At 37.7% G+C, this 21114-nt stretch overlaps 2 protein-coding genes across 3 annotated transcripts in view; one reads left to right on the top strand and one right to left on the bottom strand.

Moving 5' to 3' along the window:
* Vrk2 (VRK serine/threonine kinase 2) overlaps nucleotides 1-4540 on the top strand; it is a 100112-nt gene extending 95572 nt beyond the window's left edge. Inside the window, exon 13 of the mRNA XM_051200515.1 lies at nucleotides 4159-4540. Within this exon, the coding sequence (XP_051056472.1) occupies nucleotides 4159-4500 (342 nt within the window). The 3' untranslated portion in view covers nucleotides 4501-4540. The remainder of the gene's footprint in view (nucleotides 1-4158) is intronic.
* The window catches only part of Fancl (FA complementation group L), an 88438-nt gene continuing 71758 nt past the window's right edge, over nucleotides 4435-21114 (bottom strand). For both annotated transcript variants that reach the window (XM_051200516.1, XM_051200517.1), the window contains exons 8-14: nucleotides 9959-10109; nucleotides 7549-7632; nucleotides 7279-7324; nucleotides 7117-7198; nucleotides 6165-6281; nucleotides 4981-5052; nucleotides 4435-4616 (exon numbers count right to left, since the gene is read on the bottom strand). In XM_051200516.1, the coding sequence (XP_051056473.1) occupies nucleotides 4581-4616; nucleotides 4981-5052; nucleotides 6165-6281; nucleotides 7117-7198; nucleotides 7279-7324; nucleotides 7549-7632; nucleotides 9959-10109 (588 nt within the window). In that variant the 3' untranslated portion in view covers nucleotides 4435-4580. The remainder of the gene's footprint in view (nucleotides 4617-4980; nucleotides 5053-6164; nucleotides 6282-7116; nucleotides 7199-7278; nucleotides 7325-7548; nucleotides 7633-9958; nucleotides 10110-21114) is intronic.

Below are 21114 nucleotides of genomic sequence, written 5' to 3'. Positions count from 1 at the left end.
ACATACATACATTTTAAGAATTGCCTACTATAGTAGGTTTCCATATGATCCCTCAAGTGGCCCTTAGTGTTAACTGTCCCTCCAAGTATACCCTCCCTTAATCCCCTTACCTCCGCATCTGTCAAAACGTAAGGCCTAAATTGTTAACTCCCTTACAAGCAGAACAATGGGATTTTGATGGGAGATTAAGGAGCACAGGCAGGACATAGTGAGACCATCATGGTCTCACAGTGCATCATCAACTTGATGTTTTCCTCCATTTGTGCTGGTCTCAACAAATATTACTTTCTGTATATATGCATACTATATCTTCCCTTTAAATTATCTAAATACTTCACTTTTATCATAAGTACTGGTTTTCCTATATGCCATAGTCATGATGGCTTTGCATTGTATAAAGACACTATTGTTACTAAATCTCAACCATTCTCTAACAAAGGAAACACTGCCACTTAAGAGTTCTACAATCTAAAGTGCTTTGTCAAAAATTAGTGCTATGACTGATGGATTTATCTATGTTTATTATCATTTGTGAGAAGGAATAAGTACTTCTATCATAGTAGTTTGTAAACTGATTTCATCATTAATAAGTGGTATAATTATGTATACAAGTGATTGTAAAATTATGGTAATTGTGGCAAGTACCTATCTCATGTGTATACCTATTTTTTGTATACTTGGGGTCACATAAAATTGTTTGATATAAAAGGGTTAAGAGTTGAAAAAGTTTATGAAGTTCTGTGTTAGAGAAAGCCTAGAATGCTATAAACAATTCAATAATTAATTCCGATGAGGGCTCAAAAACTAAAACCCTGGTGGAAATACAACCAATTGAGCAAATAGTGGCACTGTTATAATCCTAGGGCTCAGGAGGCTGACACAGGATGGTTGCCATGAATTTAAGGCCAGGCTGGGCTACATTTTTCTATACAATTGAATCACAGTAATTCTGAGTTACCTGCTGGGTGACATGAATCCTAAAATATGAAACTGAAAGCCACTTAGGTCAGGTAGGTAAGCCTGGGGTTTCCTTAAAGCTTTGAATGAAATTCATGGTTTCCACATCTGAACCTGCAGTGGATGCTGGGCTTGTACCTGAGATTCTCTGGGGGCATCTATCCTGTTGTCTTCTAGGGATATACATCTTTATGCTATTGGTCTTAGATGATGCTATATCTGTCCCTGAGATGCTCTGAGGGTGTCTGTCCTATTGTATTCTAGGGATGTTCATCGTTGTGGTGTTGGTCTTGGGGTTTGTTGAGCTTCTTTTATCCATGTCTTCACTTTGTCATCAAATTAGAAAAGTTTTCAACCTTACCATCATCCATGTTGTTTCCCTCCTTCCATTCTTCCTCCCAAGTACCAAGCACATGCCTTTAAAATTACTTGGCATGCATATATAAGAAGCTGAGGCACTATTATTTTAAGTCAGCCTTGATATTTGAACATTTCTTTGTCCCAATGGCAGGGTAACTGTCAAATCATCAGTTTCTAATGAGCAACTGATCCTAGTCACAAATGATTGGAATTTCCCATGTTGTATTTTTTTTTTTTTTTTTTTTTTTTTTAGCAAAACTGGATTATACTTTCATATCTCTGCTAAGATCCTTTTAATATGGTATAACTTTTCCTTTAAGTCCTCTAAAGTGTTTGGAGTCTGTTCTTGCAGTGGAATTTACATATTTTTTAATTAAAAAATTATGTGTTGTGTGTTTCTGAATGTGAGCTAAGTGTACATTAGTACAGGTGCCCACAGAGGCCATGGAGTCTCCTGGGATCCTGGGAACCAAAGGTAGGTCCTATGACAAAGCAGTACATGCTCTTAAACACCAAGCCATCTCTCTAGCTCCCTGGAAGTGGATTTACTCACTGAACTTGATCATTGCATGACTTCTATTTATCGTTTTTCTTCTGGTTTAGCTTTACAATCTTAAATTATAACTTTCGGAAGTCTAGGCTGTTGTCTTTCCTTGTGTATTCCTTGTTAGTTTGAGATACTTTTAAAGTGGCGTTATATACTTTTGTCTGATTTATTGTTTTGTGTCCATTTCATCAGCTTAATAGCAAGAGGTTGTATGATACCCATTATGCATGCTTGAACAGAAGAAATGGCATTGGTATTTTCACAGCTCTCTGTAATGTACACTTCAGGTTAATAACTGCTCTAAAGATGGTCTTCTTGAAGCACTACTATTGGCATTTAGGGTTTAGCTATTTGCTAAGGATGATGGACATGTATGTTTGTAGGATATTTACCATCATTCTTGGTATGTATCTACTAGATGCTAATAGTCCTTCCTCCCAGTTGTAGCAACCCAAATGGTTCCAGAAATTGTTTTCTTCTGTGGTTAGCATAACTCTAAGTTGAGACCCAGTAGATTACTACATTGCCTTAAGCCCTAGTTATACATGTAAACAAGCTGTGCTAGTGTTTTTGGATAACAGAGTTGCAGCCACAACACATCCCAACCTGAGAAAGAGCGAGCTATATTTTAATACAATCATCTCTTTGCCTTCTGTGTGGTCTGGTAGGAGGAAATGTCTTCTTGGTTCCCAGTTGATGGTAGTTTGGGAAGCTTGTGGATACTTAAGGAGATGGAGTCTTCCTGGAGGAAGTGAGTTACTAGAGGAAGACTGAAACCTTCAGCTTATCTGTTCTGTTTACCCTCTGCTCTGCTGTGTGGAGGATCTGTCACTAGCCAGATTCCTGCTCTTGCCACTATGCCTTCTCTGCCTACCTCTGTGAAGGGCCCTTTATGCTGGAACTGTAAGCCAAAATAAGCCCTTCTCCTTTAAGTAGTTTTGTCAGAGTATTTTATCACAGAGAAGAGGAATTGACCTACTGACCTTCTCATGTATGGAAAACAGTTTCTTATGCAGATATCAGTAAACACCTCATCAGTGCCAAGGGTCAGTTCAGGAATTCACATGTACTTAAAGCAAACTCTTTACTTAAGCAAACACCAGCCCAGCAACATTTTTTCTCAAGTGTCCAGGTTGAAAATATTTCTAGCTTTATAACCCATCATTTTTAGCAGAACTATTCATGTGTGCTATTCGAGTGCAAAAAACAACCATAGATGAAACATAGACAAATGGATGAGGGTGTGTCCCAATGAAACTATTAGTAAAACATGCAAGTTTTTCATGAAGAAAATTTGTAAGGTTATATCATAGCCTGCCTTCTCAACCAATACACTATCTCCCTATGTGATATCATTACTTGTCACTGACACACGATAAAAGTCACAGAATTTCCCTCTTAAAAATTTAGTGGTGTAATTTTGTTCCTGACTAGGTATATAACCAACTTCACAATGGTACCTGGAAATAGTTCCTTGGAAATTTATTTGGTAGTGTCTTTTTCCCTTTACATGAGAATGATTTGTTATCCTAGAAAAAAAAAATCACTTATTTTCTTTTAGTAACTAAAAGTGTCAGTAAAAAGCTATTCTCATCTGAATCTCAAACAATAACTGGCTTCTATTTAATAAGAAAACACTTCTCCTAAGTATATCTTTTGTTTGGTTTTGGGTTTTGCTTGATTTGTGGCATTGTTTGAGACTGCGTAGCTCTGGCTGACCTAGAATTCCATGTAAAGCAGATTGGCCTCAAACTCAGAAATCTTCTCAAGTTCTGGGATTATAGGCATGCACCATTGTGCCTGGCCTACCCATAACTCATGTAATCCTTTTGGACCTCACGTGGGGGAGGGGGTGAAGAATGGCTGCTTGAAAAGTGGCAGTTCTGAGGATGCAGCATGACAAATGAAGCTAACAGTGAAGAAGATGAAGTTCACGCTTTCTTAACAACGAAGCTGTCTCTTTTAAATTACTCAGTAACTGTGGTAGGAGAGGGTGAGGCAGATATCACCAGGCTAAAGCAGAAACAGAGCAATCATGGACCTCCATCAGGTTAAGTAATGAGCAGTCAACAGGAGTTCAACTGTTTCTGTTTCAAGACATGAGACACAATCTACCTGCTAGAGTGCTGTGGAGCCACATCCCTGCAAAATCTCTCTGCACTGTCATGATGTGCCAAGTGTCAAAAGCCATTTCAGTGCCCAGACTTGCTTGCTATGTTTTATTTGGCATTGTTACAGAGTACACAATAAATGCCTGGATAACTCAAATCTAACAAAATACATTTCTTTCACAGGAAAACTTGAGGAGAAGAAATACATATGAGTATTCAGATTTTCAGAGTGGCATGCACAGTCTTCAACAGACACCCAACTATATGGGTTTCCAAGCTTCGCATTGTAAGCCCTATCTGGATCCCATCAGCAGAGATACAATCAGGAAGCCAAGGTGTCCACCTCAGTACAGATATACTTCCACCAGTGATGTGGGTGTCACAGAGTTGGGAACTCCTCCAAGACTTTGGTCTTCAGCTTTCCCAGTGACCCTGAGTGAAAACATGAAGGCAGATGTATATAACTATGGACTCACTATATTGTGCCTGTTGATACTAGTTTGTCTCGCTTTATATTTTCTCTGAAGTCATCAAAGAAATCAGTTTGTTGATTTTTTTTTAACAATTTATAAGGATTCCTTCTCTTGACAGGTGTGTCTCATTCTTCACGATTTTCTCATAGACATTCTCAAGGTGATTGGCTTTAAAAAAAGAGAGCGAGAGAATATATTTTACCATAATTTTGGGCATACTCTTAAGAATTAAAATATTTTAATTTACTATTGGCATTTTATTAGAAATTCTTTCACCATACACTTTTGAAATACTTTTCTGAAGACTACCATGAAATCCAGGAGACATAAATCTTTTTAATCAAAGAGAATTTGAAAATTAAGATATGTATAAGGCTAGCTTCTCTCATAGGAAACTACCATAGTTTCATTAAATAAAGAACAACACATTTTAAAAGCTTTTAGACAATCTTAAGGTACTACATATCTAATTTCTCTAACAGTCCTTAGAGGGAGACACACTTGATAAAAATGTGATTGACAACTGGTTTACCTTACTGCAATAGGGACATTCACCAAAGAGGATATTGAAGCTCTGTCTGCTGGTGCTCAGCCCCCTCAGCCACTGCATGGAAGAAAGTGAAGGACAGTGTCAGTGCACACATGCACTGTTTTATGAAAGGGAAACCTTGTCTGAGCCCATGCCCAATTATTATAATATTGAATAACTGGGAAATCAGTATTAAGATTTGGGATATTGACTTCTAGTGTAAAAGCAAATTATGGGCCCTTTAGGGTATGGCTAACAATTACACATGTTACATGCAAAACAGACACACAGAGACCCCCACATTTCCTGTGGGTCACACACCTAAGCCAGTTAACCACATACCAATAACTAATCTGGAAAGCATATCTTAGGATTTTGAGATTCTGATCTTGATTCAACAATGGGTTAGTTTTCACTACACTGATTATAAGCAAGAGGCAACAGTTTTGAAAAATTAAAGTGAACATTCACTATTACAAAAAGAAAGTACAGATTCCATTAGAATTTTCTGAGTAGACATGTTATTTTATGATTGTCTATGATAAAATGACTGTCGCTAAGTTTCCCATTAAGAAAGGGTAAATGACACCAACTATTAGACCTATGTCCAAAGAGAAAGACTGAAACTAATGGCACTTTCCCTCTGTTAGGTACTTTGTGTAGAGACAGTCATAAGACCTGTGTCCCAACAGGAGAGTACAGGAATTAAATGCCTGAGGATGAAAGTGCAATTCTTGTGGAAAAGCTAAATAAAAAGCCGAGAGATACTCAGGTCACAAAAACCTTTGAATACTCAAAAGAGAGTTATTGCATTATTCTATACTCACAGGCAGCCTATAAAGTAGTATGTACTACTTACTTACTGATTGCCTTACTCCATTCCTACCATCTCCCTCATCTGGCAGATCTAGAGAATTTACATAGTGGTGGCAGACTAGGAAGATTTCAGTTATACCTACCACCAATTTATTATGTGTCAATATGCTATTCGCGAGTTATAGATTCGTGTTATAGATTTTTTTTCTCCCTGGGACTCTCAGACACACCCAATAGTATCCAAGATGAGGAAATGAAGCTGTGAGAATGTAAAATTAACTAGTAATTGGTGTTTGTTGCAAAGGAGGGAAATACTTCAGCAAACAGAATTTATATACTATATTTCATATGTACATGACTGCTGGTTTTACCTCATATAAGCATATTTGATGGAAAGGCTGTCCACACTGAGGGTTATCACATACTTGATCAGGAATGGCACCATTAAGGTGATGGGCATAACAGATTCCACAGTCCATGCTAAAGTCCTTCAAAAGAAAACTTTTAGTTAGTATACTCTTAAACGTGCATATGGTACAATTAGGAAGAATGAATATTACTACTTAATATTTATTTTTTATCTGTTTTATAAAGTAAACTTCTGTATTGAAGAACATATAAGCAGATTATAACACCTAGCCATTTGCATAGTGTTCCCTTTTGCACTTAAATACACAGATATTTTTTTGGTAGGCAAAATTTTTGCTTAGCAGTTATTCTACATATATAATCTTGTCTTTGCATAAACAAAGACAGATCTGACATCGCTAGTGAACACCAAATTGCACAATTCTACAACAAAACAACAACAACAACAACAAAAAAAAAAAAAACAAAAAAACTGACACTATCATTTAGTGTTAACAGCAATGGTTCAGTCCACAGTCAACCCTGCCTTCATTATCTTTACAGTACTAATGGTGCTTCTCACTGTTGAAAAACTACTGCTGTCCTTCACAAACTTAAAATTTTACTGTAGTCATCCATAAGCAGACAGTACAAAAAAAAAAAACCTCAAACATCTCATTAGTGTCTCTTCTTTCCTTTGTAGTTTTCATAAGTGTAGCTCTCATTAACCACTTGCTGCTGAAGATGGTGAACAAAACTCAAGTAACTTGCCTAGCTGAGGTAGCAAATTCATTGATGCCAAGGCTGCTTACCACCTAGCAGAGGTAGCAAGTTCATTGAGAAAAACGTTACTTGTAACAGATCGTTTCAACATTTCTCCATTTTTTTTTTTCTTTTTCAGCCTAGTTTTCCTGAGAGGACTTAAATTTTATTATTCACAAAATAGAAACTATTAAAGCCATTAATTAAACTTACAGATTCTTCCAAAACAGTACGAGCTGGAAAATCAATTTCTAAAACATCTTTCAAATTTTGTAACAGATTATTTTCTGGATCCCTGAAAACACAGAGAAAAAATTTTCTATAAAGTGTGTTAAACCATAGAATGACACCAATTTACATTGTCAAGGTACCTACCATAAATGTATATTCCCACTCAGCTTGATTCCCAGGGGTTTTATCACTTTGAATATTAAAAAGAGGGAAAGAGTTAATAATTTAGGCTTGGTTACCCTTTTTTTGAAAAGATAGCACTATTACAGTATTTGTTTAGCTCTTAGGCTTAAAATCTTAATAATCTAGTTATAAAGCACAGTTCAGAATGAGAAACGCATTTTAAACAATTGTAACAATGTTAGATGGGATTTTATGACTCTGTTCCAGATCTGTAACTTTAAGATCTCATACCATGGTCAGCTCCAAGAAAGCAAAACTCAGGAAGCATGGTAGGGTGCCGGGGGTCTACCTCTATGTTGATGGAAACATTATTCCCTGAAATGAAAGAAAGCTTTTAGATGCAGGCAGCACATCAAGCAAGCCAATAGAAACTCGGAGCATGCTGATCTGGACACTTATTTTATTCTTCAGAACAGCTAGCCAAATGGTTTTTTATTTTTATTTTTTAGTGTTCGGTAGAGGTAAACATATCATTGTTTAACACTGAGAAGTGTTCTTGAAATTATGATTATCATTAAAGATTCAGGAACCTCAAGTTTCCAAGTTTCAAAAGACAAGACCAAAATTTATATTATTAACTTAAACTGGTATTCTTGTAATTAGGTTCCAATAAAGTTTAATAAACATTTTCAGTTAAATTATAAAGGACTTGAATATATAAAAAATCATATACTTAAGTAATGAGCTAAATTACCTTTCATAACTTTCTTTACAAATTTAATATTTCTTATGATCATGGTCAAAAATAAAAACTAGTGTTACAACTGGTAAAAACTAACATGTCCAAGAAAACTTACATAAAAACCTTCTGAATATTTATGCTTTACAAAAAGCTGAGACTTTTCCTTGTAAGTTAACAAATGTTTAATTCAACAAATGTTTTTCTTACTTAATGCCCTTGAAGCTAAGAAAAATGACTTCACTTAGCACTAGATCCTTTTACAGGGTTAACTACTGAGCATGCACTAATGTCACAGAGCTGTCTACTTGCTGGTGAAGGCATGTGCCAAGGTCAATTTGGACTCATAACAAAAGGGACATGATAAATTCTATAAACTTTTTGCTAAAGTTGGCAATATTAAATTTAAATACATAAATCTGGCAAAAAAAATTGTCAGAGTAAAAAAGTAATATATGATATAGCCATTCAATGAGAAAAATTAAAATTGCCCATTCCATTTGTCAGTACAGCACACACTTTTCAGTAGCCTAGGGCAATGCTGTCTTCTATAGACCAGACAGTGCTGTCCCTTAGGCAATGGCCATAGGAACACAGCTTTCACCTCAAAGGTTGGCCTGAAGATAGCAGGTCATTGCCTGAAGCAGGAGGTAGAGCTAAAAGTAAACATAGACCATGAATACAACTTGAGTATATGAGCTGCACTATAAGAACTCTAACAGAAAGCATGGCTCAAGGATAATTATTTTAATGGGGCTGTGATGATAATAAACCATGACACATATAATTGATTATCCAAAATTAAATACTAATAGACTTTCTCAAACAGGAAAGTAACAATGCTGCTAGTAAATTTCTGCAGTTACTATACTCTGCAGCCCTGCCCTCCTATTACACTATATAGAAAGTATAGAAGCTTCTCACTGACTTCAGTCAGATTCACATAACTGTTTCGAATTGTCTATTGGAATATATCCTTTACAGTAGCATTTAACAAGTGTGGTGATATACTGCTAGTACAAATAAAGCCTGTCTGAAGGTCAGAGAATGGAGCTTGTCACTAGCTAACCATAGAGTTCTGGAGGTCTGTATAGACAGGCAGGAAGTGAGGTAACTGGGTGAAATAGGATATAAGCAGGGAGAAACAGAAACTCCCTCTCTTGTTTGCTGAGACTCCAAGGAGGTAAGGTGTGCTGTGCCTTGCTCCTTCTCTCTGATCTCTTAGTATTTCCCTCTATATCTGACTCTGGGTTTTTATTACTTATACCAATTAAGCATTCCATTTACAAACAAGACTAAAACAAAAAGAGAAAAATATTAAATGGGAGGACTATAAGCAGATATTATCATAATGTGGTGAGAAATAATAGTTTAAAAATCTAAAATCTTTACAAAGGTTGAACTCTAAAACCGGCTTTGTTTTGTTTGCTGATAAACAAACCGCCATCTGATGAGGCTGCAGACTATGGGAACTGTACACATGCCCCTGTACTTTCAGTAAAGGATGTAACCATCAACTTGGAGCCTTACCTCTATTCTCAGCAGCAGGACCCAACTCAGTGTCCTTCCCTCTACTTTCTGTCAGAAAGTATTGTCAGATCTTGGCTTCCACAGAAGATTAAGACTTCACTACTTCTAACACAGGCTTCTGTTCTACGTAGCACGCATTTTGAATTACGTCCCCCACAATTTCTGTGCTAACATTAATTAAAACACTATCTGAATGTGGCTTCCATTGGATCATCACCTTTTGAAACACCTTAGTACTTGCCCTTTCCACCTAAAACATTTTCATTTAACTATGTAGTAATAAAAATCAGGTTTTATTTCCAACAGTTTCAATATCTGACTCCATATGAGGAAGTTTCATCTAAGATTTTAACTGCCATTTTCAAACCCAGTTTTGCAAATCATATAAAATAAAATCAGACACCTGAAAACATTCTCCTCTTCCTTCCCTACCTAATGCAATCCTGCGTGCTGTTGCACTCCTGGGAGGTTTTTCTGGTTCCAACACCCAGGTCTTCTCATCAATTTCATCCATGACATCCCAGAATGCCTTCAGCGACTCCAATGCTGCCAAGAACTGACTATGCACATCTACCAAGGAGCTCTGTGAAAAGAAAGAAGCTGTGAAGTTCATGAGTTCATGTGTTCTACACACAGCAGAGGAGTTTCCACTCAAAACACATTCCGCTCAGGCCTTGAAGCTGTCTTACCTCACCCAGAATGTGGACCTACAGACTCAGTGTTCCCTGCTGCACATTTCCATATCCCAATTAGCATTAGCATGATCTTTGTCACTAGTCTACACCTTATCAACAATGGTCTTTAAGTAACCACATGATGCATGTTATGCATATGAACAGAAATCACACAAAGTGCTGTGTATATGAATAAACTTATTGATGTTTATTTATCTATAATACATTGAACATATACCTATAATTTCACTAAAATTATTCTTTCATTGCTACAAAGTGAAATTAAACACAATGGTATTTAAAATGGGACTAGATTACCTTTAAGCATTAGCAATTTACTAAGCTTTACAGACCTGATTACTACAAAAGTATGAAAATGCTTTTTTGTTATTGCCGTTTAACTTGTTTTTTTTTTCTTGTGCTAGGGAATTAAATCGAAGACATAGCACATGCTAGGTAAGTGCTCTGCCCCGAATTTATCTCCAACCAAGCTTTGCATTTCTTTACACTTCACTAAATAAGCCATGATTTATTTTAAAATATTAATTTATATGTTTCTTTTAGAAAAGAAAACATTTCTCAAAAAATATTGTGATTGTTGTGCCCAAACTCTGAACCCATCACCAAGAGACCCGATCAGATATAAAAGCAAGGAATACTTAATTTTATGAGTTAACTCATAAAATCCCCCATTCATCCAACATAGCTGGTGAAGGACCTCCAACAGGGCATATATTAGGGTAGAGCAAGGGGAGTGTCTGGGGCCAGCTAGTTGCACAGCAACAGTCTCAGTACCTTGGGGCTTGTCCTATGTTGAATGGTCAACTGCAGCTGCAGGAAGGTCACTATTCCTAGAAGCCCTCACAGGGTACTTACTAAGCTTTACATTCCATTGTTGTCAGTAAAATGCAACTAAAGTCTGCCAGCTAACTTCTGATTGGTTCCTTGCCACATTGAGAGTATTTAGCTTCCTAGCGACTAGGGCAAGGTCAGGAAAGGCCTGGAGCTCAGTACTTGTTGCTGAGTCAGGGGCCTTTGTCTTTCTGGGTCTTTTCTGCAGCCTGTCATGGCTGCCAAAGCAGGGGGTTCGGGCCTGAGCCCTTCAGTGATATATTACTTTTATTTTAATTTTTTTATTCATTTTATATACCAACCACAGTTCCTCCTCCTTCCCCTCCTCCCACTCCTACTCCACCCCCCCCATCCACTCCTCAGAAAGGGTGAGGCCTCCCATGGGGAGTCAACAAAGCTTGGCTGATCAAATTGAGGCAGGACCAAGAACATTCTTACTGCATCAAGGCTGAGCAGGCATCCAGGGGGAATGGGCTCCAAAAAGCCAGATTATGCACCAGGGATAAATCCTGGTCTCACAGCCAGGGGCCACAAAAACAGACCAAGCCATACACCTGTCACTCACATTCAGAGGGCATAGTTTAGTCTCATGCAGGCTACCCAGCTGGGTGCAGAAAACATATACAACAATATCATAAAAGAAAACTTTTCCAACTTAAAGAAAGACATGCCAATGAAAGCACAAGAAGCTTATATAGCACCAGAGTGGACCACATAACCCACCCCCCCAAAGCAAAACACCAAACATACAGAATAAAGAAAGAATATTAAGAGCCACAAAGTAAAACATCCAAGTAACAAGTAATATAAAGGCAAACCTATTAGAATTACACCTGACTTTTCCATGGAAACTCTGAAGGCCAGAGAGTCCAGGATAGATATTTTACCAACACTAAGAGACCAGCTTAGACTACTATACCCAGCAAAGCTTTCAATCACTAGAGATGGAGAAATCAAGATATTCCACGACAAAACCAGATGTAAACAATACTTATCAACTAATCGACCTCTACAGAAAGTTTTGAAAGGAAAACTCCAACCCCAGGAAGTTAACAACACTCACAAAAACATAGGCAATAGACAATTCCACTTTGCCAAGAGCCAAAAGAAAAATGGCAGGAAATGGGAAATCCATATATAATACCACAAACAACAAATAATCAAAAAAAAAAAAAAAAAAAAAAAAAAAAGACAAAAAAGCAAGCGTTAACAATAATAATCAATGGACATTAAAATCACTCAATATTAATAATCTTGACTCATCTATAAAGACAAAGAATTGATAAGAAGACAGAAAGACAGATCCCATCCTTCTGCTGCATATAGGAAATGCACCACAACTTCAAAGACATAAGTCACCTTAGAGTTAAGGGTTGGGAAAAGAACCACATGGACCCAAGAAACAAGCGGGTTTAGCAATCCTAATATCGAAAGCATTAGATTTTAAGCTAAAATCAATCAAAAGAGATGTAGAATGCCATTTCTTTTATTCATCACATGAGAAATTAATCAAGATGAAGTCTCAGTTCTAAACATCTATGCCCCAAATACAAGGGCAGCCACATTTGTAAAAAAATAAAAAATTACTAAAACTCAAATTGCACATAAAATCTCACACACTTTTTTTAAATTTTTCTTATTTAACATATCGATCCCAATTCCCTCTCCCTCCACTCCTCCCATGCATGCCCCCTGACTACCCTCCCATCCCATTCCCACTGCCCGGCCGCCCACTACAGAGGAAGGGTAATGCCTTCCAAGAGGGATCAATATAATCTGTCAAATCATTTGGAGTAAGGACTAGGCCCTCTCTCCTGCCTCTTATGTTAAGAGAGTAACCCTCCATGGGGAATGTGCTCCCAAAGTTCTTTTGTGCACCAGGGATACATCCTGGTCCCACTGTCAGAGATCCTTTAGACTGCCCAGGCATTTTAACTAAGACACATGTTCAGGGGGTCTGAGTAGGTTCAATGCTGGTTTCTCAGCTATCAGTCTGGGGGCCCATTAGCTCCCCCTTGTTCAGGTCAGCTGTCTCTGTGGGTTTCTGTAGCCTGGTCTTATCCTCTCTCTCTGCATATGGATTCCAGTTCGGCTCACTGTTTAGCTGTGGGTGTCTGCTTCTGTTTCCATCAGCTATAAGGTGAAGGCTCTATGATGGTAGATAAGTTAGTCATCAATGTCATCATCAGGGAAGGACATTTATAGTAGTCTTTCCACTGTTGCTCAGATTGTTAGTTGGGGTCATCCTTATAGGTCTCTGGACATTTCTCTAGAGTCAGATTTCTCTTCAAACCTATACTGGCTCCCTCTTTATTGGAATCTCTCTCTCTCTGTCTCTCTCTCCATCTATTCCTCACCTGACTCAATCTTCCTAGTCCCAAATACTTTCCTCTTCTTCCCTTCTCTTTCTCCTAACTTCCTCTCTACTCACTGCTCCCCCCACTCCCAATATGCTCAGGAGATCTTGTTCCTTTCCAATTCTGTGAGGGACCTTGTAGCAATCGCTTAGGTTCTTCCTTGTATCTTTGTTTCTCTGGCTGTGTGAATTATAGGCTGGTGATCCTTTGCTCTATGTCTAAAATCCATATATAAGTGAGTACATACCATGTTCTTCTTTTTGTGGCTGGGTTACTTCACCAGGATGGTTTCTTCAAATTCCATCCATTTGCCTGCAAATTTGAAGATTCCATTGGTTTTCTCTGCTGAGTACTATTCCATTGTGTAATGTGCCACATCTTCTTTATCCATTCTTCAGTTGAGGGGCATCTAGGTTGCTTCCAGGTTCTGGCTATTACAAAAAATAATGCTGCTATGAACATAGTTGAACAGATGTCCTTGTTGCATGGATGTGGATCATTTGGGTATATGCCTAAGAGCAGAATTGCTGGGTCCTGTGGTAGACAGATTGCTATTTTCCTGAAGAACTGCCATACTGATCTCCAAAATGGCTGTATAAGTTTGTACTCCCACCAGCAGTGGAGGAATGTTCCCCTTTCTCCACATCCTCTCCAGCATAGGTTGTCAATGGTGTTTCTAATTTTAGCCATTCTGGCAGGAGTAAGATGGTATCTCAAAGTTGTTTTGATTTGTATTTCCCTGATAGCTAAGGATGTTGAGCACTTTCTTAAGTGTCTTTCAGCCTTTTTGATTTCCTCTATTGAGAATTCCCTCTTCAGTTCAGTACCCCATTTTTAAAATAGGGTTATTTTATGTTTTGGTGACTAGTTTCTTGAGTTCTTTGTATATTTTGGAGATCAGCCCTCTGTCAAATGTAGGATTGGTGAAGATCTTTTCCCAATCTGTGGGCTGCCGTTTGGTCTTGTTACTTGTCTCCTTTGCCTTACAGAAGCTTCTAAGTTTGAGGAGGTCCCATTTATGAATCGTCAATCTCAGTGTCTGTGCTACCAGTGCTATATTCAGGAAACAGTCTCCTGTACCAATTTGTTCAAGGGTACCTCTCACTTTCTCTTCTCTAAGAGGTTCAGTGTGACTGGATTGATGTTGAGGTTTTTGATCCATTTGGACTTGAGTTTTGTGCATGGATACAGACATGTGTCTAAGTGAAGTCTTCTACATACCATCATCCAGTTGAGCCAGCACAATTTGTTGAAGATGCTTTCCTCTTTCCATTGTATACTTTTAGCTGTTTTGTCAAAATCAGGTATATGTAGGTGTGTGAGTTAATATCAGAATTTTCTTTCTATTCCATTGTTCTACCAGTCTATTTTTGTGTTAATTCCAATCTGTTTTCAGGACTATAGCTCTATAGTACAGCTTAAAGTCAGGGATGGTGATGCCTCCTTAAGTTCTTTTATTGTACAGTGTTGTTTTGACTATCTTGGGTCTCTTGTTTTTTCATATAAAGCTGAGTATTTTCCTTTCAAAAGTCTCACACACTTATAGTGACAGATTTCAATACCCCTCTCTCAACACCAGACAGAAGCTTAACAAAGAAACAAAGGAACGAACAGAAGTTATGACCCAATTGGGTTTAACAGACATTTATAGAAAATTCCATCCAAACACAAAAAAAATATACCTTCTCAGCGCCACATGGAACCTTCTCTAAAATTAACCACATACTCAGCAATATAGCAAACCTCAATAGGTACAAAAAAAAAAAAATTGGAATAACATCCTGTATCTTATCAGACCACCATGTTTTAAGGTTGGAATTCAACAACAACACAAATTTCAGAAACAATAAAACTCATGGAAACTGAACAATGTCCAATTGCACCATTCCTGGATAAAGGAAGAACTAAATAAAGAAATTAAAAACTTCCTAGAATTCAGTGAGAATGAAGACACAACATACCCAAACTTATGTGACACTTTGAAAGCAGTAATAAGTTCATAGCACTAAGTGCCCACATGAAGAAACTGTAGAATAGTCACATTAGAACAAAAAGAAGCAAACTCACCCAGGAGGAGTAGATGCCAGGAAAGAATCAGTTTGAGAGCTGAAAACAAAGTAGAAACTAGGAAAACAAAATAAAGAATCAATGTAACAAAGAGTTGGGTTTTTGAGAAAATCAATAGATAGGCAAACCATTTTCCAAACTAACCAAAAAAGCAGAGAGAGAACATGCAAATCAACAAAATTAGAATGAAAAGAGGGACATAAAAGCAGACACTGAGGAAATCCAGAGAATTTTCAGGTCATACTTTGAAAACCTGTACTCTACGAAATTCAAAAATTCAAAGGAAATGGCCAAATTTCTGGATAGGTATCACTTACCAACTTTAAATCAAGAACAGAAAAGCAATTTAATAGACCTATAATAGACCCTAATGAAATAGAAGCAGTAAACAAAAGCCTCCCAACCTAAAAAAGCCCAGGGCCAGATGGCTTCAGTGCAGAATTCTACCAGAAATTCAAGAAAGAGCTAATATCAATACTCCTCAAATTGTTTCACACAATAGAAACAGAAGGTTCATTACCAAATTCTTTTTACAAGGCTACAATTACCTTAGTACCCAAGCCACATAAAGATACAACTAAGAAAGAGAACTACACTCCAATATCCCTCATGAACACTGATGCAAAAATACTTAATAAAATACTGGCAAATCGAATCTAAGAACAAATCATAGAAATCATCCACCATGACCAAGTAGGCTTCATCCCAGTGATGCAGAGATGGTTCAATATATGAAAATCCATCAATCTGATCTACCATATAAACAAACTGAAAAACAAAAACCTCATGATCATTTCACTAGATTCCAAAAAAGATTTGACAAAATCTAGTACCTCTTCATGATTAAGGTATTGGAGAGATCAAGGATAATAGAAACATACCTAAATATAATAAAAACAATATATAGTAAATCAACAGCCAACATCACACTAACTGGAGAGAAATTCAATGTGATTACTCTAAAATCATGAACAATACAAGGCTATCCACTCTCTCTATAACTCTTCAATACCGTACTTGGACTTCTAGCTAGAGCAATAAGAAAACAAAAGGAGATCAAGAGGATACAAATTTAAAAGGAAGAAGTCAAATTCTCAGTATTTGCAGATGATACGATAGTTTACAGAACTGACCTGAAAAACTCTACCAGGGAACTCCTACAGCTGATAAATACTTTCAGCAAAGTGGCAGGATACAATATTAACTTTAAAAAAAAATCAGTACAGACGATAAAGGGGCTGAGAAAGAAATCAGAGAATTGTGGCTTTTACAATAGCCACAAACAACATAAAATATCTTGGGGTCTTGCTAACCGAACAAGTGAAAGTTCTATATAATAAGAACTTTTAGTCTTTAATGAAAGAAGTTCAAGAAGATACCAGAAAATGGAAAGATTTCCCATGCTCTTGGATAGGTAGGATCAACATAGTAAAAATGGCAATCTTGCCAAAAGCCATCTACAGATTCAATGCAATGCCCATCAAAATCCCAGCACAATTCTTCACAGACCTTGAAAGAACAATCCTCAACTTTATATGGAAAAACAAAAGACCCAGGATAGCCCAAATAACCCTATACAGTACAGGAACTTCCGGGGGGGGGGGGCATCACCATCCATGATTTCAAACTCTATTATACAGCTACAGTCCTGAAAACAGCTTTGTATTGGTGCAAAAAACAGATAGGTAGACCAATGAAAATGAATTGAAAACCCTGATATTAACACACACACCTACAAACACCTGGTTTTTGACAAAGAAACTAAAATTATACAATGGAAAAAAAAGAAAGCATGTTCAACAAATGGTCTGGTATAACTCGATACTGACTTATAGAAGACTGCAGATAGATCCACATCTATATGCATGCATAAAACTTAAGTTCAAATGGATCAAAGACCTCAACATAAACCCAGCCACACTGAACCTCTTAGAGGAGAAAGTGGGAGGTACCCTTGAACAAACTGGTACAGGAGACTGCATCCTGAACATAACTCCAATAGCACAGACACTGAAAACAATTAATAATGGGAACACTAGAAATTGAAAAGCTCCTGTAATGCAAAGGACACAGTCAACAAGACAAAAAAGGAATGGGAAAAGGTCTTCACCAGCCCCATGTGTGACAGTGGGGTAATTTCCAAAATATACAAAGAACTCAAGAAGCTAGTTACCAAAACAACAAATGATCCAATTAAAAATTAGGGTATAGAACTAAATGGAAAATTCTCAGTAGATGAATCTAAAATGGCTGAAAGACACTTAAGAAAGTACTCAATATTCTTAGCCATCAGGGAAATGCAAATCAAAACAACTCTGAGAGACCATTTTATTCCTGTCAGAATGGCTAAAATCAAAAACAGGAAAGACAGTTTATGCTGGAGAGGATGTGAAGAAAGGGGAACTCTCCTCCACTGCTGGTGGGAGTGCAAACTGGTATAGCCATTTCAAAAATTAGTATGTTGGTTCCTCAGGAAAATGGGAATCAGTCTATCTCAAGATCCAGCAATTCCACTCTGAGGCTTATATCCAAAAGATGCACATTCATACAATAAGGACATCTGTTCAGCTATGTTCATAGCAGCATTATTTGTAATAGCAAGAACCTGGAAGCAACCTACATGCTCCTTAACTAAAGAAGATGTGGTACATTTACACAATGGAGTACTATTCAGAGTGGAAAACAAAAACAATGGAACTTGAAGAAACCATCCTAAGTGAGGTAACCCAATCACAAAAAGACACACATGGTATGTAATCACTCATATATGGATTTTAGTCACAGACCAAAAGATTACCAGCCTACAGTTCACACCGCCAGAAAAGCTAGAGTATAAGTAGGACCCTAGGAGGGACATACATGTTTCCCCAGAGAAGTGTAAAAGTACAAGATCTCCTGAGGAAATTTGGAGCACAGGGGGAGGGGAGAGGGAGGTATGAGAAAGAGAAGGGAAGAATAGGAAGGGGAGAGGAGGACATGAGAGAGCAGCAAGATTGAGTCAAGGAAAGAACAGAGGAGAGCAAGAAAAGAGATACCAGGGAGCCAATATAGGTTTAAAGAGAAATCTGGCATTAGGGAAATGTCCAGAGATCTGCAAGGATGACCCCAACTAACAATCCAAGCAATAGTGGAGAGGCTGCCTACCTTAAATGCCCTTCCCTGATAATGAGATTGATGACCACCTTATATGCCATCCTAGAGCCTTCATCCAGTAGCTGATGGAAGCAGAAGCAGACACACACAGCTAAACACTGAGCCAAATTTCCTGGAATCCAGTTGTAGAGACAGAGGAGTGATGAGCAAAGTGGTCAAGACCAGGCTGGAGAAACTCACAGAAACAGCTGGCCTGAACAAGGGGGAGCTCATGCACCCTAGTCTGAAAGCTGGGAAACCAGCATAGAACTGACCCAGACCCCCTGAACATGGGTGTTAAGAGGACTGGGCAGTGTATGGAACCTCTGGTAGTGGATCAGTATTTATCCTTAGTGTACGAATGGAGTATGGGAGCATATTCCACATAGAGAGATGCTATGTGATGGGAGATGTCATTATGTATATATGTTTCTCATACTGGTTAATGAATAAAGCACTGTTGGCCAATAGGAAAGGACACTAGGAGGGACTAGGAGACAAGGAGGGGAAAGAGGAAGGAGTAAGGTGGAGCCAAGATGGAGAGTCTAGAGAAGATAGAACTGCCAGCTGCCTCTCCCTGGTAAGACCACGTGGAAATACATATAAATGGGCTAATGATTAAGACAGAGCTAGCAGATAAGAAACAAGTAACCGGGCCAACAGCATTGTATCAAATACAGAGTCTCTGTCTATTATTTGGGGCTGGCATGGTGGCGGGACCAGACCAGCGGCGGGAGGAAAAACTCTACTCCTTACAAATGGTGCCCACGTGGCTAATAAGAACTTCCACTTAAAATTTAACAAAAGCTTTAAACAGGGTTTTAAAAACAAAAGAACAGTGACAAGCAAGGTTTCTTGGTAGCAGCATTTTTCTCGGTTGGATTCTGTTTTGTGTGAGACAAGCAAAAATTTCCACGGCTCCTTTAAGGGAAGATTCCTGACTCAGCATAAGCGGCAAAAAACTGCATGGCTTTAAAAAAAAAGCACTGCTAACAATTTATTGGTGTGTATCAGAGCTGGCAATGGCAGTGACCACATCTCCAAGCAAGCAGCATGCAGATCAAGGCAGTGAACACAGCTTTCAGTGCTGGCGGTAAAATAGCCACCGCCATCTTTTATAAACCGTGGCAGAAACAACAAAGAATTTCATTTTAGCAATGTTGTTGTTTACCAGATAAAAGACTCGTGGCCAGAAAAAGATAGAGATTTACAGTAAAGACAGATTCATATTAAGAAAAACCTCTAAAGGTTTACAGTGTGTTTTAAAAAATATGTAGGGTTGGGAGAGAATAAAAAAATGGTTTTAAAAAGACAGATAATAGCTGGGTGTTGGTGGCACACGCCTTTAATCCCAGACAGAGGCAAGCAGATCTTGTGATTTAAAAGTAGACCTGGTATGCAGAGTAAATTCCAGGACAGATAAGAGATACACAGAGAATCCCTGTCGCAAAAAATAGAAAAGAAACAGAATAATAAAAAAGCCACAGATGGAGAGAATTTGTATACTGGATGGTATTATATTGTCTTTGTATTGTTTGACTGCTGAGGAAACAAAAACTGTTAAAGGAAATGCTGCTGGATTAATTCAATTTATATATTTTAAAAATGCTTTCACTCAAAAATTTAAGTCTAAGGACAAGTTACTGGGGAAAAGGATTTCTATTTCTGTTTCCACAGAAAATAAAAGGCTGTGGATTCCTTCCAGACTAATGTGGTTTGATCAAGCCAGGCCCCCTGAAACAGAGTACCTGGTGATCCAACATTCAAAACAGCTTGGACAAAGCAGCCTTGCAGACTACAACCAGGATTTCTGCGTCTTCTTAGGATCCCCCCATGACAGCGCCCTTTACCAGCAGGAAGTAGTTTGGAAAGAACGATGCCCAAATTCCCAAATATTGTTTATAAATGTTTGTTTTCATTTAAATGGGGTTAGTTATAAATGGTTAATGACCACAACCAATATCTTTTTAAAGGTAAAAAGGGAATTATGGTATAGATATGAATACTTTGTGTTGGAATGGATTTTCATTTATTGATACAATTTAAGGTCAATAAGGTGATATGTATATTTCTCCTCTTGTTTAGGTATTGTGTTTATATAGCTCATTTAGAAATGTAATGTATAATTTAGTACAGATTATAGATAGTTACCTATTAATAGTCAAAATTTATAGTGTTAGGTTTTCTAGATATATAGAGATATATTTAAGATAAATAGGCATTCTTCAAACCTTTCAAAGACCTACAGAATATGGCATTTAAAATGGTTTAGGGTTTTTCTTGACAATGAGACATAAATGCTCCTGGCAACACCACCTGCGTCAGAAAGGAAGATGGACATTGAAGAAACGCGTTATGAAGTTTGCTCCCAATATGGCAAGACTAGCCATTTGGACAAGATATTGCTCATGTATGGACTGTTTGACTTTGTGCTGTAAAACTGGACATGCAGGACCCACAGGAAAGTGACTGCTGATTCAAGATGGACATTGCTACAGAGTTCTTG

The sequence above is a fragment of the Phodopus roborovskii genome, unplaced genomic scaffold, assembly GCF_943737965.1.
Source record: "Phodopus roborovskii unplaced genomic scaffold, PHOROB, whole genome shotgun sequence".
Lineage (NCBI taxonomy): Eukaryota > Metazoa > Chordata > Mammalia > Rodentia > Cricetidae > Phodopus > Phodopus roborovskii.
Note: the sequence above shows the minus strand (reverse complement) of the source record. Positions and strands in the feature narration are given on the sequence as shown.